The sequence below is a fragment of the Odontesthes bonariensis genome, chromosome 7 (assembly GCF_027942865.1).
Source record: "Odontesthes bonariensis isolate fOdoBon6 chromosome 7, fOdoBon6.hap1, whole genome shotgun sequence".
NCBI classification, from domain to species: Eukaryota; Metazoa; Chordata; class Actinopteri; order Atheriniformes; family Atherinopsidae; genus Odontesthes; species Odontesthes bonariensis.
This window is the reverse complement of record NC_134512.1, coordinates 5950147-5965174: the sequence shown is the minus strand read 5'-3', so window position 1 is coordinate 5965174 and position 15028 is coordinate 5950147. Positions and strand designations below refer to the sequence as shown.

Sequence of the window (15028 nt, the reverse complement as noted above, 5' to 3'; positions counted from 1 at the left end):
GCTTCTTTTTCTTTTCTTATTTTTTCCCCAGCCAGGAGGGGGCCACCAACCCCTGTGGGGATCCAGTTGGTAAACATCCTGGCGGGGCTTGGTGGAAAAGCACCAGTGGGCGGGAGAGAGCCAGGCAAAACCTGCAGTATCCCCCCACCCCAGCAGGCCAACCCCCGTGATATCACCACACCAGCCCCATGGGACGCCCCCCCACCACGGTCTCCCAAGAGTCTGGCCCCCACACACGACAGGGCAAGCCATGGAGATACAGAGGGGGAGAGTTAGGTGATAGAAAACATCTAGCAGATTCAACATACCTGCACCAACATTAACAGCTTCTAAATATTTCCAGAGGCCCAGCTAGAAGCTTCTTGGACCTTCCTGCATCTGCCATCTGTCATTAAATCAAAGCTATGCATTAATAGAATTTCTGATATTAAGCAGTGGTTGGCCTAAAATTTCTTAATTTAAATGACAAAACTGAATGCATCGTGTTTGGGGATACTGTGACGGCTGGCTTTGATAACTTGTCTTCAAAGCTTAGTTCAGCCGTCAGAAATCTGGGAGTGACCTTTGACAGTCATTGGGCAAGCAAATTAACAATGTCAGGAATAGTTTTTTCCAGTTGCATCTCCTGGCCAAAGTTAAAATGTTTTTAAGCCGTCATGACCTTGAGAAAGCCATCCATGCCCTAATAAGTTCAAGGTTAGACTACTGCAATGCACTTTATGTTGGCATCTCCCAGTCTTCTCTCAGTCGCCTTCAACTTGTGCAAAATGCTGCTGCCCGTCTTTTAACCAACACTAACAGACGTGTGCACATCACTCCTTTTCTTAACTCCCTCCTGTAATGACCAGATCAGAAAACCCGATAATTCAACCAGACACAAGCTTGGTGACAAAAGGTTTATATTAGGTCAAATGTGCTGGACAGGTACTGAATACTGCTGGAGTCAGGATAATCCTCCAATAAAGAAGTTGATCCGCGATGGTCAGATTCCACTCCTGGATGTGGAGAACAGGGCTAGACAAGTCAGTCAGGGGTTATCCAAAAACAGGTATTTTCCTGAGGATCCAAGAAGGTCTTCTGGAAGCAGAGGGTTCTAATCCACAAAACAAACTCAGGCGACAGGCAATGTTCAGGACAGTTGATCAAAAAGGCAAGGTAGCGAGATGATGCTAGATATCTGCTGGCTGTGAGGCTTGCGATAATCTGGCAGGGAACTCTGGCTGGAAGGAGCTGATATAGACAGAGACCAGAGTGAGAGACAGCAATCATTAGTCAGGCACAGGTGAACATCATGAGAGCAATTAGTGGCAGAGCAAGGAGCAGACCAGGAAATAAGCAGATTCCAGGCTGCAACATCACACCTCCATTAGCTTCCTGTCCTTTATAGAATTGATTTTAAACTTTTAATGTTTGTTTTTAAAGCTCTAAACGGCCTCGCTGAGCTTTTAACAGTCCCCAATCCTGGTGGAGCTGATGTCAACAAATCAATTTTTGTTGGAAGTGCCCAGGTCAAAATACAAACATTGGGGTGACCGAGCTTTTTCTGTCGCTGCCCCCAGGCTCTGGAATAAGCTCCCAGTCGAGCTGCATCTTATTTCTGACCTGGGCCTCTTCTGAAATAAACTACTTGTTTAGGGTGGCCTTTTAGTACCCAGTAGTATGATGACATTTTTATCTTATTTTATCTTTTTCGATTTCATTGTATTTTATTGCTTTCACTGTTTTATTTATTGTTTTAATTTGTTTTTACTTATTCTTCTTTTTATTCATTACCTGCTGTAAAGCACTTTGGTACACCGAAAGGATTGTCTGTAAAGGGCTGTATAAATAAAGTACATTACATGGCAAGTAGATCGGCTTACTTTTCCCCGTCGGAGGCAGAAATCCTCATGGAGGCATACGAGGTGGTAAAAGACATAATTAACAAGAAAGCAACACCGCCACAGTGATAAAGCAAAGAGAAAAAAGCGTGGCAAAGTATTGCTGACCGCCTGAATGCGTAAGTAGTGTACAATTATACACTCACTGCTCTGCTGAAACATCAGAATTGCAATCCAAATAGTTAATTCACATCTCCAAAAACGCAGTTGTACTTTGATTATGAATCAGTTGAATTTTTTATTGAAATGGACTGAAGATATGAGTGAAATTGTGTGACTGTATAACTCTTTGATAAATAGATGAGCAAATAAAAATAATAATAATAAGAACTTAAATTTATCCTCATGAGACAGATTTTGTGAATAGGAAATCCTTTCACAACATTAATGTTCAGGTGAACATAACTTTTTGATATTGTCAATTGATGAACACTGTACTTTGCTTGTGATGTGCATTGATTAGTTTAATAGTTTAATAGCCTGGCTCAGTCCATGACTCCAGACTCTTTCGGACCACTGAAATCTATCAGCGCCTATCACAAGGTGAGCCACACAACCCCAATAACCGCTTTTTATATCATGGCTGTGTCAAGAATGTCACTCTGTTCATGTGGTTGTAATGATGAGATTTTGGGTTGACAGGTGAATTCTCTGGTGTGTTGCTGGGAGACAGGGGTATGCCTACCAGCCTTTTCTCCTGACACTGGCACCATTCACAGACCCCCAGGAAGCACAGCAGGCCTACAACCATGCCCATGCCAAGACCAGGGCCAGAGCTGAAATGACCTTTTGCCTCCTGAAGGCATGCTTTCAGTGTCTTCACAAATTAAGGGTCAGCCCTTTGAGGGCATGTGACATTACTGTGACTTGTGCTGTCCTCCACAATGTAGCCCACCTGAGAAAGGGGTCCAGAGTGCCACCAGCCATGGACTGGGACAATCCTGCAATCTTCCCTGATGACGACAGTGGTCGGCTGGTGAGGGACCAATATGTGTTAAATTATTTTTAATTAATATGCATGCTTTAAATTTAAGTTAAAAATGTCCTGTGTGGTGGTTAGCACTGTTGCCTCACAGTGAGATTCTTGGCCTGACATTAGACAAAACCGTCATTGCATAAGTCATTTTACATGGGTGGGTATATATAAGTAGGTAGGTAGTTTACTAACTCTCTTATTTGCAGTATATTGTTCAGACTTTTGTATCCGTCCAGCAGGTTGCAGATTTAAACTGTTGGATAAGGCTGGAAGCAGAGCCCATTTCTGACGAGAGCGGTGCCATCGTGTGGCCACTACTGAAAAGACAGAAAACGGAAAACAAACGAAAAAAGAAAAACATTTCTTTCGAAGTATTTAAAGCTAAAGTATTTGATAACCTTCATAAGCGTGCCTTTCAGCGTTACTTGAGTTTAAATTGAAAAGCTAAGTGTGTGTGTCTATGCGCGTATGATTTTTGAACAGGCGCTACCACGAGTACCAAGGGTCTTTCCTTCGTTGATACTAAAACAGAACGTGAACAGTAAGTAACGCAGTTTGTATCCAAGAAATGATATTTAAATAGGATGTTATGTTGTCTTAAGTGTTTTGCCTGATGTGAATGTATGTTTATATATATATATCTATATATATTAGAGACACAGGCAAACCTTATGTCAAACAACTGTGAAAATAGGATGTCTGATTTTAACGCGACGAGAAGTATCGCTGTGAAAATGGACTTAGACAAGATTGAACGATTAACAGTGGTCTATAAATCACAATTATGAAAAAATTAAATTAGGTTAAGATGAAAAGTAGCCCTTGGAAGGAGCAATAGGAAGTAGGAATAAATAGAAACACTAATTTTTTATCCACATTCTTTTTCTTCTCAACCCATAGCATTGCACTATTTATATTTGCAAGCTCTGATGGACTTGATGAGTATGCACTTTTACATGTCTGAATGTTATTTTGATGCTCAAATTTATGGTTAGCGTCAAATTTTTAACGCAATGTCTTTTATATATATATTGTTAGGGTACAGCAGTGCAATTTTCCGTGCAAACGGACAATAGAGAGTAATATTATTTCGTGTTATCTTATCATAAAAAAAAAATCCCTACATGCCAAAATCTTGTGCTTACCACAGTAAGTGATTTATTTGATTGGAAAGTGCCATTAGCAAACTGCATCCAATTGATACTTTAAAGGTGGCCTATTTTTAGAATGTTTTAAATTTCTATTTGGTACTTCTGTAATATGAATATCGTAAAGTACGGATATATTTGAACTGAGTATGCTATTATATTTATCGTTAATACTATTGTGCTACTTTGTCTCCTGAAAGTGATAAGTAAAAACAAACTGCACAGCGGACAAACACGAGCTAAAAATGTCAGTAATTCCGACAGCAAGCTGACATTATATTGTAGCGTCCGGCAGGACCTGCTAAAGGGATGACGAAGAGCTATTCCACAAAAGGTTGATTTTATAATAAGCACGAACTTGCCTGACTCTCTCACCTGTGAGTGTGTGGAGATGTGAAAGTGCGAACGCTCACATCTCCACACACTCACAGGCCTCCATCCCTGACATTCGACCCCGTCCTGTCATAACCCCACACACATTCAATGCATCACAGACTGTCAATACTCATAGAACATTTGAACAGCTAAACATGATCAAAGGAAACGTTACAATGGGGCCTCTACACTTCCCTTCCCTTACAATGTTACTCGCCGCAAGGGACAACATGAAAAGTCTCTTAGGTAGTTTGGGGCCCTTCTCCGTCTTGGGGGCCGCCTCGGAGTGAGCACAAACAGCTGTGACAGCAGTCTTGCAACAACCTGCTGATGAGCAGGGGGTGAGTGTGACAAACAGTGAGCAGCCCAGTGGATGTGGCTGTTTTATTACTCTGGGAATGTTTCAAACCAGAGCGCTGAGGCAGACGTGCATCACCTCTGTATGCGGCCAACCTGTCCCTGTGGATACCCACCCGAGTCCCTCAAGGTGGCAGCTGGACCCTGTATACCACTTCACCCAGCTTCTCTAATGCCTCACAAGGCCCCACCCAGTGGAAGTCCAACTTAGAGCACCAGCCTCTCTTTCTCCTTGAGAACCACACAATGTTCCTGGCCTCAAAACCCTTCCCTCTGGCCCTCATGTCATAGTTTCTTTTCTGTCTCATGCTTTCTCGAGCTGTTCGCGGGGCATGAGCTGACTCCTTCAGGTCCTGGAGTCTTCTAGAGTATTCTGATCCTGGTGGAATCGCTGGTGTGTCAGGGGATCTGCCCAAAGCCATTTCTGCTGCGTCCATAGCTCTCACCCCAACATGAGAAGGGCAGGTGTGCATGAGGTGGAATCCTGCACAGCTGAGCTGCAGGCGAATAAGATAAGAGGGAGGTGCATGTCCCAATCACGCTGGTGTTCTGCAGTGAGGATGGCGAGTTGTTTTGCCAGAGTTCTGTTCGTCACGTTCGACAAGTCCATCACTCTGAGGATGTAAAGGTGTAGTCCGAGTCTTTTGCATTCTTAGATGCTTACACATAGCAGTGAACACACCTGATTCAAAGTTTCTTCCTTGGTTGCTGCGAATGACCTCAGCAGTCCCAAACCTGGTAAACATGCCCTCCACCAAAGCATCTGCAATAGTTTCACCCTCCTTATCTGTGCGAGGAAACGGGCCCATTATGTCCACCGCCACCGTCTCCATCTGGGCCAACACTGCCAGCTGTTGAAGCTGGGTGTGAGACTGATCTGGGGGACCCTTGTGCACTGTGCAGAGGTCTCTGTGGCGGCAAAAGTCCTTAACAGTTCTCCAGTAGAAACCTTGCCAGAGCCGATGAAGGGTTTTTGAGACCCGAAGTGTCCTGCCCCAGTAGTCCCATGAGAGGCCTTTAGACATTTTGTGCTCTGGGGACCACCACCTGCCACCTCTGCTAGCCTGTAGCTGGCTGGTGCTGGGACATGGCGTCAGCATCGGCATGGCGAGCTTCAGGCCTGTATTCTACCTTGAAAATGTAGCGTGCCAGTGCTTCCTGCCAGCGTGCAACCTGCCCTTCCAGTTCTGTGAAGGACATTAACCACCGGAGGGCTGTGTGGTCAGGACAGTGAAAGGTAGGCCGCAAAGGTAATACATGAAGTGGTTTATTACAGTGTTTCTCAATTCCGGTCCTCGGGTACCACTGCCCTGCATGTTTTCGATGTTTCCCTCCTCCAGCACACCTGATTCAAATGATCAACTCAGTGCAGTGGCCTGATCAGGAGCCATTCATTTGAATCAGGTGTGCTGGAGGAGGGAAACATCGAAAACATGCAGGGCAGTGGTACCCGAGGACCGGAATTGAGAAACACTGGCTTATTACTCTCACAATAGCATGGAGCTCTCTACGCTTCATACAATAGTGCCGTTCAGCTTTGTTTAAAGCACTTTGGCTCAGCACTGCCTCCATACCAACATCGTTGACATCTGTGTCCAGGACGCACGAGAGGTTGAGGTCCAGGGGGAGGGGTGGCTGAGGATCGGAGACTCTTATCAGTGTGGAGTCAACAAGTGCTATACATAGAGCCCATGCCTAGGTGCTGGGAATGTGGTAAAAGTCTCCAACATGGGTCCAGCCCACCAGAACCCCAACTAAAGCCCTATAGTCATCTTGTTCAGCCAGGCTAAGCAGCAGCAAGCATGTCAATACCTCATCTGTAAGGCACAGGGCCAGCTGGAGTGCTTTACTGTCCTACTGACTTTGCCAGTTGTCAGGGTGTGTACCCCCTCCTATAATAAACAAATTATGACAAAGAAGGATGAAAATTGTAGGATTTATTGGTTAAGAGGTAAGAAGTGAGCAGTATGAATTTCATAGCTGTCACAGGGGGACGGGATCTGATAGTGATTTTTCCCAGCCATTTTCCCCCTGCCGTAACAGACAGAAAAACAGGAACAGAATCACTGTACTTATATATTTTGAAGGAGAAAGTGATGTTTCAAGAGAAAAATAAAGATTATGTACTCAAACTTTCATTTTATTCAACTATCTACAATAAAATATTCTCTCATAAAATTCCAACTTTTATGACTCTGTAGAATAGGTGACATATGATTAACAATAAGGGTATAACATTTTTATCCATACAAAATATATGAGCGCACATTTTCACATAAGTTAAAGCAAATGCAAAGACATAAGCATATAGAGAATATAAAGTCAGTTTTTTTCCCAACTTTTCAAATTGTAAAATCTTGGGGGAAAAAAAATTAAACGCTGCAAAAAGAAACAAATTCTGGCCTTTACAGTCTCCGTAGTAATACCGTGGTACGAGCACACTTAGTTGGGAATGAGTTTGCAGCGAGAGCACGTTTTTTTTCCCTGTGTTGATGGAGTGGTGCTTCGGTGAAGCTGGAGGGGGAACAGATTTTGACGGGGAAACAGACTTCGACACAAGCCTTTAGTTCTGACAGCAATGTAGAGGTCGGATGAACATGCTGAAAGGATGACGAAAAGCTATTCCACAAACAGTTGATCTCATGTTTTATAATAAGCACAAATGGTTAGTGTCGGCAGTAACCACGCCGAAAACAACATGCTCCATATTAACTCGCCTGACCTTCTGCCTTCTCACTCGCACTCACATCTCCACACACTCACAAGCCTCCGTCCCTCACACTCGACCCCGCCCCGCTAACTTTCTCAGCATACCTGCCACAAGCCCACACACATTCAATGCATCACAGACAGTCAATACTCACAGAACATTTGAACGGGTAAACATTATAAAAGGAACATTACACTGGGGTCGCTACACTATCATTATAGTTCTGACACTGAAAGAATAGGATAAAAGAGGCTGGTTTGTTTCTGCTTCTGTGTGCTTTCTGTCAGAGAATGGGTCGCTCCTCCAAAGATAAACGTGACATTTATTACCGTCTGGCCAAAGAAGAGGGCTGGAGAGCGAGAAGCGCCTTCAAGTTGCTGCAGCTCGACTATGAGTTCAACCTGTTCAAAGGTGAGATGCACAAAACACATTAGGCACAGATGTTATTTATTTCTTTACATCAATCTATTTGTTAATTTAGTAATGGAAATGCACATCACGACTTGGTAGATGTCTTGAAATGACTGACTACATTTGATCAATACCCATGAACCCCAAAGTATTCACCTTACTATTTTACTATTTTACATGGAACTGACTAACCAGAAACAACTATACCAGCTGTACTCGTCTGTTGTTTGTTAGTAATTGTCTTTTGTCCTCTTATGTTCTTTTTTCTCATGTTTTTCTCTCAGGTGTCAACAGAGCAGTGGATTTATGTGCAGCACCAGGCAGCTGGAGTCAGGTTCTCAGTCGGAAACTCAGGTCGCTTCCATTCCTCTATATGGCTGCTGTTTTTTGCATATTCACAAAAGAACAGTATTTAGACTTTTAAATCCAGCATTAAAGGAAAAAAAATAATTGTTATGTTTTATACCTACTCAGAGGGCGTGAGGAGAAGAGTGAGATGGGTGAGGGGGGTGAAGAAGTGAAAATTGTGGCGGTGGACCTGCAGGCCATGGCTCCTCTGCCAGGAGTCACTCAGATTCAGGGAGACATCACCAAGGTGGAGAAAAACACATGTGCCTGACCCACTACAGGAGCTCCACATAGTGAACCTAATGTTTAACCATCATTTCTGGTTCTTTCATTCTTTTTTATTTTTCTACACTAACTTCTTAGCAATTGTGGTTGCTGTAAAGTTCAATAGTGTGAACTTGTGTTGATTTGCTCTTAAAAGATAGTTCTGACTTTTTTAACAAGGCTTTTTTCACAGTTGATCTCATATGGTTATCATGAGGGGGCTGTACGGTGGTGTGGTTATTAGCACTGTCGCCTCAAAGCAACTTTGCATGGAATTTGCGTGTTCTGTTTGGACAACTCCCGCTTCCTCCCATTGTGGAAAAACATGCATGTTCTAAATTGTCCCTAGAATGGTTGTTTTATCTCTGTGTGGCCCTGCGATAGACTTGCAACCTGTGTATGGCGACCCATTGATGGGCTTCAGCACCTCTGCAATCCTGAATTGGATTAAGTGGGTATAGAAAATGGATGGATGGTTATCATGACTCTATGGATCTGCTCAAATTGTTATGTTGTGTGGGTTGCGAGGCGTAAGGACACGAATGCGGACTTCAAAAAACAAGACTTGATTTATTAATCAAAAACAAGGTTAAAGCAAAACGCGGCTGAGCTGGATGACAAGACTAGAACTATGAAAACAAAACATGACTAAAACCAAACAAAGAACATGACTTGGAAAAACAAAAGACTTGACTTAACTTGATGTGGCGTGGCGTGGTATGAAGGGTGAATGTGCATGGCGCAAGGATCTCAACCTGACTATGAGAAAACAAGGAATTTTAATATGCAATGAAAAATGCCACATGGCTGGTTTCTGTTTTTTTTTTTTTCATTAAGGTTCCAGAGCTGCAGGGAACTCATACTATTCACTCAGTAATACACTGTTTGCACATTGTTTTGAGGGACAGCCAGTCTGGCATTAAATCAGGCTTGAAATACATTGATCCTCAGTCTCATAGAGGCTACACATTCCAATCTTTTAACTATTATTATTGCTTATTTATCATATTATTGCTTTAGGGCAACATGTGTTTAAAAACCTTTTATTTTTAATGTTAGTTTAGCAAAAAAGAATAGTTGAACAATTTTCATGATTATAGAGCAAAGTTTATAAGTGATGGAAAGGAAAGTGAAAAAATATGGAATGTGTTTGACATAATGGATACCATTTTGAACTTCAGATACAAGTCTTCTTGTCATCAGGTGAATGTTCACTTTAGTCTTCCCCCTGACAGAATACAAACAGGACATTAAACCAAAGACTCTCTTTAAGTATAAATTAATCGTGCAGGGATGTGTCACATGACCTGCTTTCTCTTCTTCCTCTCAGGTATCGACAGCTCAGGAGATAATTCGTCACTTCGAGGGGCAGCCAGCAGACCTAGTGGTGTGTGATGGAGCTCCAGATGGTGAGGTGCTCATATCATGTCTGTCCTGTCTCAACTATCTCCCTGATGTTGTTTTTATTTTCTGTCCTGTTTGATTTCCATAGTAACCGGGCTCCATGATGTGGATGAGTACATCCAAGCTCAGCTCCTACTAGCTGTAAGTACAGAGATGCATTCGTGTTTATCTGAAAGATGTTTTCTGATGTCACCCTGATGGCTGTCTGTCTCTTAGGCTCTGAACATCACCACTCATGTCCTGAAACCTGGAGGAACATTTGTTGCCAAGGTGTGGCCAACTTTTATTCTTTTCATTTATCAATAATTCACAGCTGTACTCAAATATATCTTATAGTATCAGAAACGGTAAAGCTACTCATCCAAAGTGATGGTTAGATGTGGTTGAGTAAAATTTTAAAATTTAAATTTTTAGAGCCGCCATGAGATGTTACAGATAGTAAATGTGTGTTTCTGTACAGAAAAAGGGGTGTGCTCAGAGTTATAGCTAGAACTGCAGTACCCTAAGAAAATTAGAAAACACTGGTGTCGTGTCCCCATCTACGCTGTTTGGAGATAGAACCGATAGATACTTGTGAATACAGCAGTTATGTGATGACCAGACTCACTTTTGGAGCCCACCTCAGGTAACCTTTGTAGGACTGAATAAAACACCTTCTTGTTGCACTCAAAAGCCAGATGTTAGTATAAAAGCAGAAAACGACACCAGCTGATACAAAGGAGAAAAACATAGCTGATCATTTTTGCAGCTCACTGATAATAATGTGCAACATTATAAAGAGAGCGTTTATTGTGTTTATTGTAAACTTTTTCTTTTTTTTATCATCACATTCTTGACTGAATTTTCTCAGTGTAATATCTTTATAACTGTTTGGTGAGTCATAAACAGTCAAAGTGTGACTGTTTATTAAATCTAAATCACAGTCTGAGTGAAACTTGCCAAAATTGTTGTGTTGCTGTCTATTTTTAGTCACCCAAAACCTAAATTTAATTATTATATGATTATTATACACAGTAAGTGGTGCATTGGGGGCTGTGGATGTTGCGTCTCCAATGAGATCGACTAATATCAATCCTGTCCCATATTCTCAGATCTTCCGAGGTAAAGATGTAACTCTTCTGTACTCTCAGCTGAAGATCTTCTTCAGTGGTGTGACCTGTGCCAAGCCACGCAGCAGCAGAAACTCCAGCATTGGTGAGTCACAACCACTGTTGTCCAATCCACAAGCTTGTTGGGCAGCAAACTCCATCTATTCAGTCACTCATTGAAAGCCTGAGAATTTTACATTATGAAATGCAGAGCTGTCAGGTTACTGAAAGTTTAAATATGTTTAATAATTGGCAGCAGGAGTTTCTTTTGTTGCTTTATTCTGTCTTCTGAAAATTTGTTTCAATTTTTGTCTTATCTTCGTTGATATTTTGTTTATATTGTGTCGTGTTTTAGCAAAATTTTCATCCTGACACTGTCGCAAACAGAATGTTACTTTCAACCACAATGATAAATAGCTGCTTTGGCTGGTGTGTTATTCTTGATTTTGGCACAATGATTTACATCTCATCATTTTTCATGAACTTGGTTCCCAAAATAAACACAAGATCTGTCTTTCTATGTGCAGAGGCCTTCGTGGTGTGTCAGAATTACTCTCCTCCTGAGGGTTATGTCCCCAACATGTCCAACCCTCTGCTGGATCACTCCTATGGTAACTATGAGGCCATGATGAAAATTCATTAATCAATTAAGACAATCTAGTAATCAGAAAGACATTTATAAATAATTGTGCTTTCAACCGATTCTTCTTAGATGCATCACCTGTCTTCAAAGTTAAAGGAATAGTCTGACACTATATTGGCAGGACACTGTATGAATGTGTCACCTGTATAAATGTGACGTTTTTTTTGCTCATGCAACATAAGCAGAACAAGTACTTGCTATGACATGTCACGCCATTAAGTAGAAAAGATGATTATATTGAAATTCGGTCAGTAACATCAAGTCTCACTTTGCTGAACAATGTACTTACAGCATAATTTTTTTATATTTTCATTCGTTGTTATTGACCTTGCAACACAATGCCTGTCAGCTGTCATATGGTCCTTGTTCATTCTGCTACTTACTGAACAGACTGCAGTTGCATTACCAGTCGCATTAGGTCTGTATATTTACTGATCTGATAAACAAGGTCTGCCTTTGAAGCAGAAAGGAGTAGTGCAAGAATTACTCTTTAATTACTAATTGCGAGAATTACTCAGAGAATTACTCAGTTTGCTCAGAGGGCTGCTACATTTTTCACGAGGTGATTTTTCACAAAAAGATGCTGAAAGGTTCTGAAAAGAGGTCTAAATGGTGCGATGCCTAATTTGCAACTGTAATTAGCAACTGTGTCAGAAAGATGGGCAGGGTCTGAATCTGCAGTATTGCAGTTGTAGATTTTACTACTTTGGATTGTAAAAAATAGCAAAATGCGAGTTGGTTGTCAACTATGTTTGGGCAGCCATTATTATACTTAGGCAGTATTGACATTGTTAGGGAAACCTGCTCCTGCGTGCATACTCAGCAAGACTCAAACGACTTTAGACGCTTGACACATTCTACTCTGTTTTTGTCCAATGAATAAAAGAAGCTGGAAAAAACAGACAATCACCAGGATAACTGCGTCTTTTTGTGAAAAAAGAAACCCCTAAGTGTATATTACGACAACTGAATTCCCAATAAAGCTGCTTTAATTCACATATTTTTAATTGTTTTCTTTTTGTGAGATGACTAAACATATCAGAAATTGTGTCAGCTTATGGTCACTTAAGCATTCCTCGACTGGGATGGGAAAAAAAAAAAACCTAAATCCTGATTTTATAACTACGGCATCCTATGACAAAATGGCATTCAAGTGACTTAAAGATGGCTTCTGTGCAGTGATTTTTGTCTATACTTTGATAGTCTTTATGTTTAATTATCTCTAACAGAGAAAGTTGGAAGCAGGAGGCTCTCACGTTGTACACTGCATCGTCAGAAACTTGATCTCCCCTGTACTTGTATATTGCAACCATGACAGTGGTCCAATTAAATGGCCAGGTCAAACTCAAATCCACTGCACTGGATAATGCTGTATACAGTTGATCATATCAAGAAACTTAATTGAAAGCAGAGGTTCGTAATTTAATGAATTCTGTCCTCAGTCTGTCCTCTGGTCTCTTCCCTTTAGATGTGGACTTTAACCAGTTAGAGGGTCCAAACCGCATCATTGTTCCCTTCCTGGCGTGTGGTGACCTCAGCGCCTTCGACTCAGATAGAACCTACCCACTGCAGGTGAGGAGCTTTGTTATGTCTTGCCAGCCTAAACATGGTTCATACATTATTATCATACATTATGTCAACTGTTTTATCCACATGTTAGTTTTCTTCCCATTTACAAAGTTAAATATTCTCTTTAAATGTTAAATCAATGACGATAGACAAATGGGTCATCCCATTGTTTTTTTTGTTTTTTTGTTTAAATTGGAATTGAATTATTTTATCATAGTAAAATTTAATCCATCACTATTCGAATATAATTGCTAATGATTTTCAAAAAATATAATTGGTAGGTTACTTAACAGACCAGAGTTTGAGTAATTTTGAGGAAAAAGGGCTTCCTTGTCTAACTGAATCCATAAAAACTCATCAAAGTTAACTACATCCGATGGACAAAAAAATTGAGACTCTTTCCCTTTTTTGTTACAGTAAATTCATAAAACAGTGTCAGTTTCATATCTTAAGATCTAAAAATGTCACCAAATTAAACGGGATTCAGTCTTTGAAATCAATGTCTGAGTACTTTTTGTTTTCATACTTTGTGTACGTTAAGATGGTGATAAATAATATTTTTAATTTTACATACAATCCCTTAATTAGAATTCTTAGACTGTGGCAGTACTACTTTTCCTTAAGAAAACAATTGTCATACTTTTTGCCCTTGTGCTAACCTTATTAATACCTTACAATGACCAATTATTAAAAAGTAATTTAACCCATAGTCTTATTATTTTAAGCTAAATTTATCAAATAAATTCATATTTAGCTTTGATGTTCATCTGCAAAAAGATGAATGGAATGGTATTCTTTACACATGAAATTGACAGCAATCAGCCAGTTTTTACTTGGGTCCCAAACCAAACATCTTCATTTAGATGATTAGTGGAATGTATCCAGTATTTCCAGAGTGTAAACTAAGAATCTATTAATTCTTGTTTCAAAGCGATGAATGCAGTGATCCTGTTGGTTTCATTCTTTTCTTGACTGTTTCTTGCCTTTTTCAGCTTGATACTGATAAGCAGTATCAGTACACTCCCCCCACCCAGCCTCCTATATGCCCCCCTTACCAGCAGGCCTGCCACCTCCGCAAGAGCAACCTGCTGTCCAAAGAGGATGCTCCATCTATCTGCCACAGCCAGAATGCAGATGATCTGAAGTCATCATCTGAGTCCACCTGACCCCAGCTCCCAACTACAGCTTATTGGAAGAAAAAAGACCCTCAAATTGAGGACAGCATTATTAAAGGAGCATTGAGGATGAGAAGATGGGTTTGTCCAGAAGTGAAAGAGGGCCAGAGCATTAGCCTGGCTTAGCAGCTTCCACGTGAAGATTTCAAGGAGTGTGATTTTATTTGTTTGACTGATTCAATATAATGTTCCTTATGACTGAGTTTTTTTTCATCTGTCATTGAGGAATTGTACAATTTTTACATTTAAGAAATAAAAGTTATTTTACAGTGGATATCAGGCATATATATTTTTTTATTTTAAGACTAATTAAACTGATATAAAGGGCTTTGTAAACAACAGCAGGAAGACAATTAAAATATAAAAGAAAAGAAAAACCTTTATTATGACATGTAATATTAATGCCTCTAACTAAAAATAATCTTTCCAACTCGGATATAACCTGGATTAACTGTTTTAAAGAAAAACTTTAATTCGAAAGTTTGAGACCTACACTAAAAGAGAGGAAAAGAAATCTTTTGAAGGAATGGATTGTCAAAGTACTCATCCAAACTGATTTGGCTATACATCGGCCGTAAGTATCCCTTCTCTCTGAGTCATAGAGACATATTACTGGAATAATAAATAATTGTTCTTGTTTTACACAGTTTTAACAGTTTAATGCAGTGTGACATTACTGT

The 15028-nt window shown here is 40.6% G+C and overlaps 1 protein-coding gene across 3 annotated transcripts; it reads left to right on the top strand.

Moving 5' to 3' along the window:
- Positions 1-2837: 2837 nt before the first annotated feature.
- ftsj1 (FtsJ RNA 2'-O-methyltransferase 1) lies at positions 2838-14622 on the top strand. Of its 3 annotated transcripts, none has more exons than XM_075469306.1 (11): positions 2838-2856; positions 7734-7857; positions 8142-8211; positions 8332-8452; positions 9800-9878; positions 9962-10014; positions 10090-10143; positions 11004-11067; positions 11489-11572; positions 13073-13176; positions 14166-14622. In XM_075469306.1, the coding sequence occupies exons 2-11, from the start codon at positions 7737-7739 to the stop codon at positions 14337-14339; spliced, it is 924 nt and encodes a 307-aa protein (XP_075325421.1). In that variant the 5' UTR covers positions 2838-2856; positions 7734-7736; the 3' UTR covers positions 14340-14622. The 3 variants fall into 3 exon arrangements, with proteins under 3 accessions (XP_075325421.1, XP_075325420.1, XP_075325422.1); XM_075469305.1 differs by having other exon boundaries at positions 10965-11067; XM_075469307.1 differs by lacking the exon at positions 2838-2856 and adding an exon at positions 3193-3397 and having other exon boundaries at positions 10965-11067.
- The last annotated feature ends 406 nt before the right edge of the window (positions 14623-15028 follow it).

What these genes read in the sequence shown, in the direction of transcription:
- ftsj1 (XM_075469305.1), top strand. Translation starts at nt 7,737, where the DNA reads ATGGGTCGCTCCTCCAAAGATAAACGTGACATTTATTACCGTCTGGCC. An exon ending in GTTCTCAGTCGGAAACTCAG is followed by an intron (nt 8,212 to 8,331) that starts GTCGCTTCCATT and finishes ATACCTACTCAG; the next exon opens with AGGGCGTGAGGAGAAGAGTG. An exon ending in TCTGCTGGATCACTCCTATG is followed by an intron (nt 11,573 to 13,072) that starts GTAACTATGAGG and finishes TCTTCCCTTTAG; the next exon opens with ATGTGGACTTTAACCAGTTA.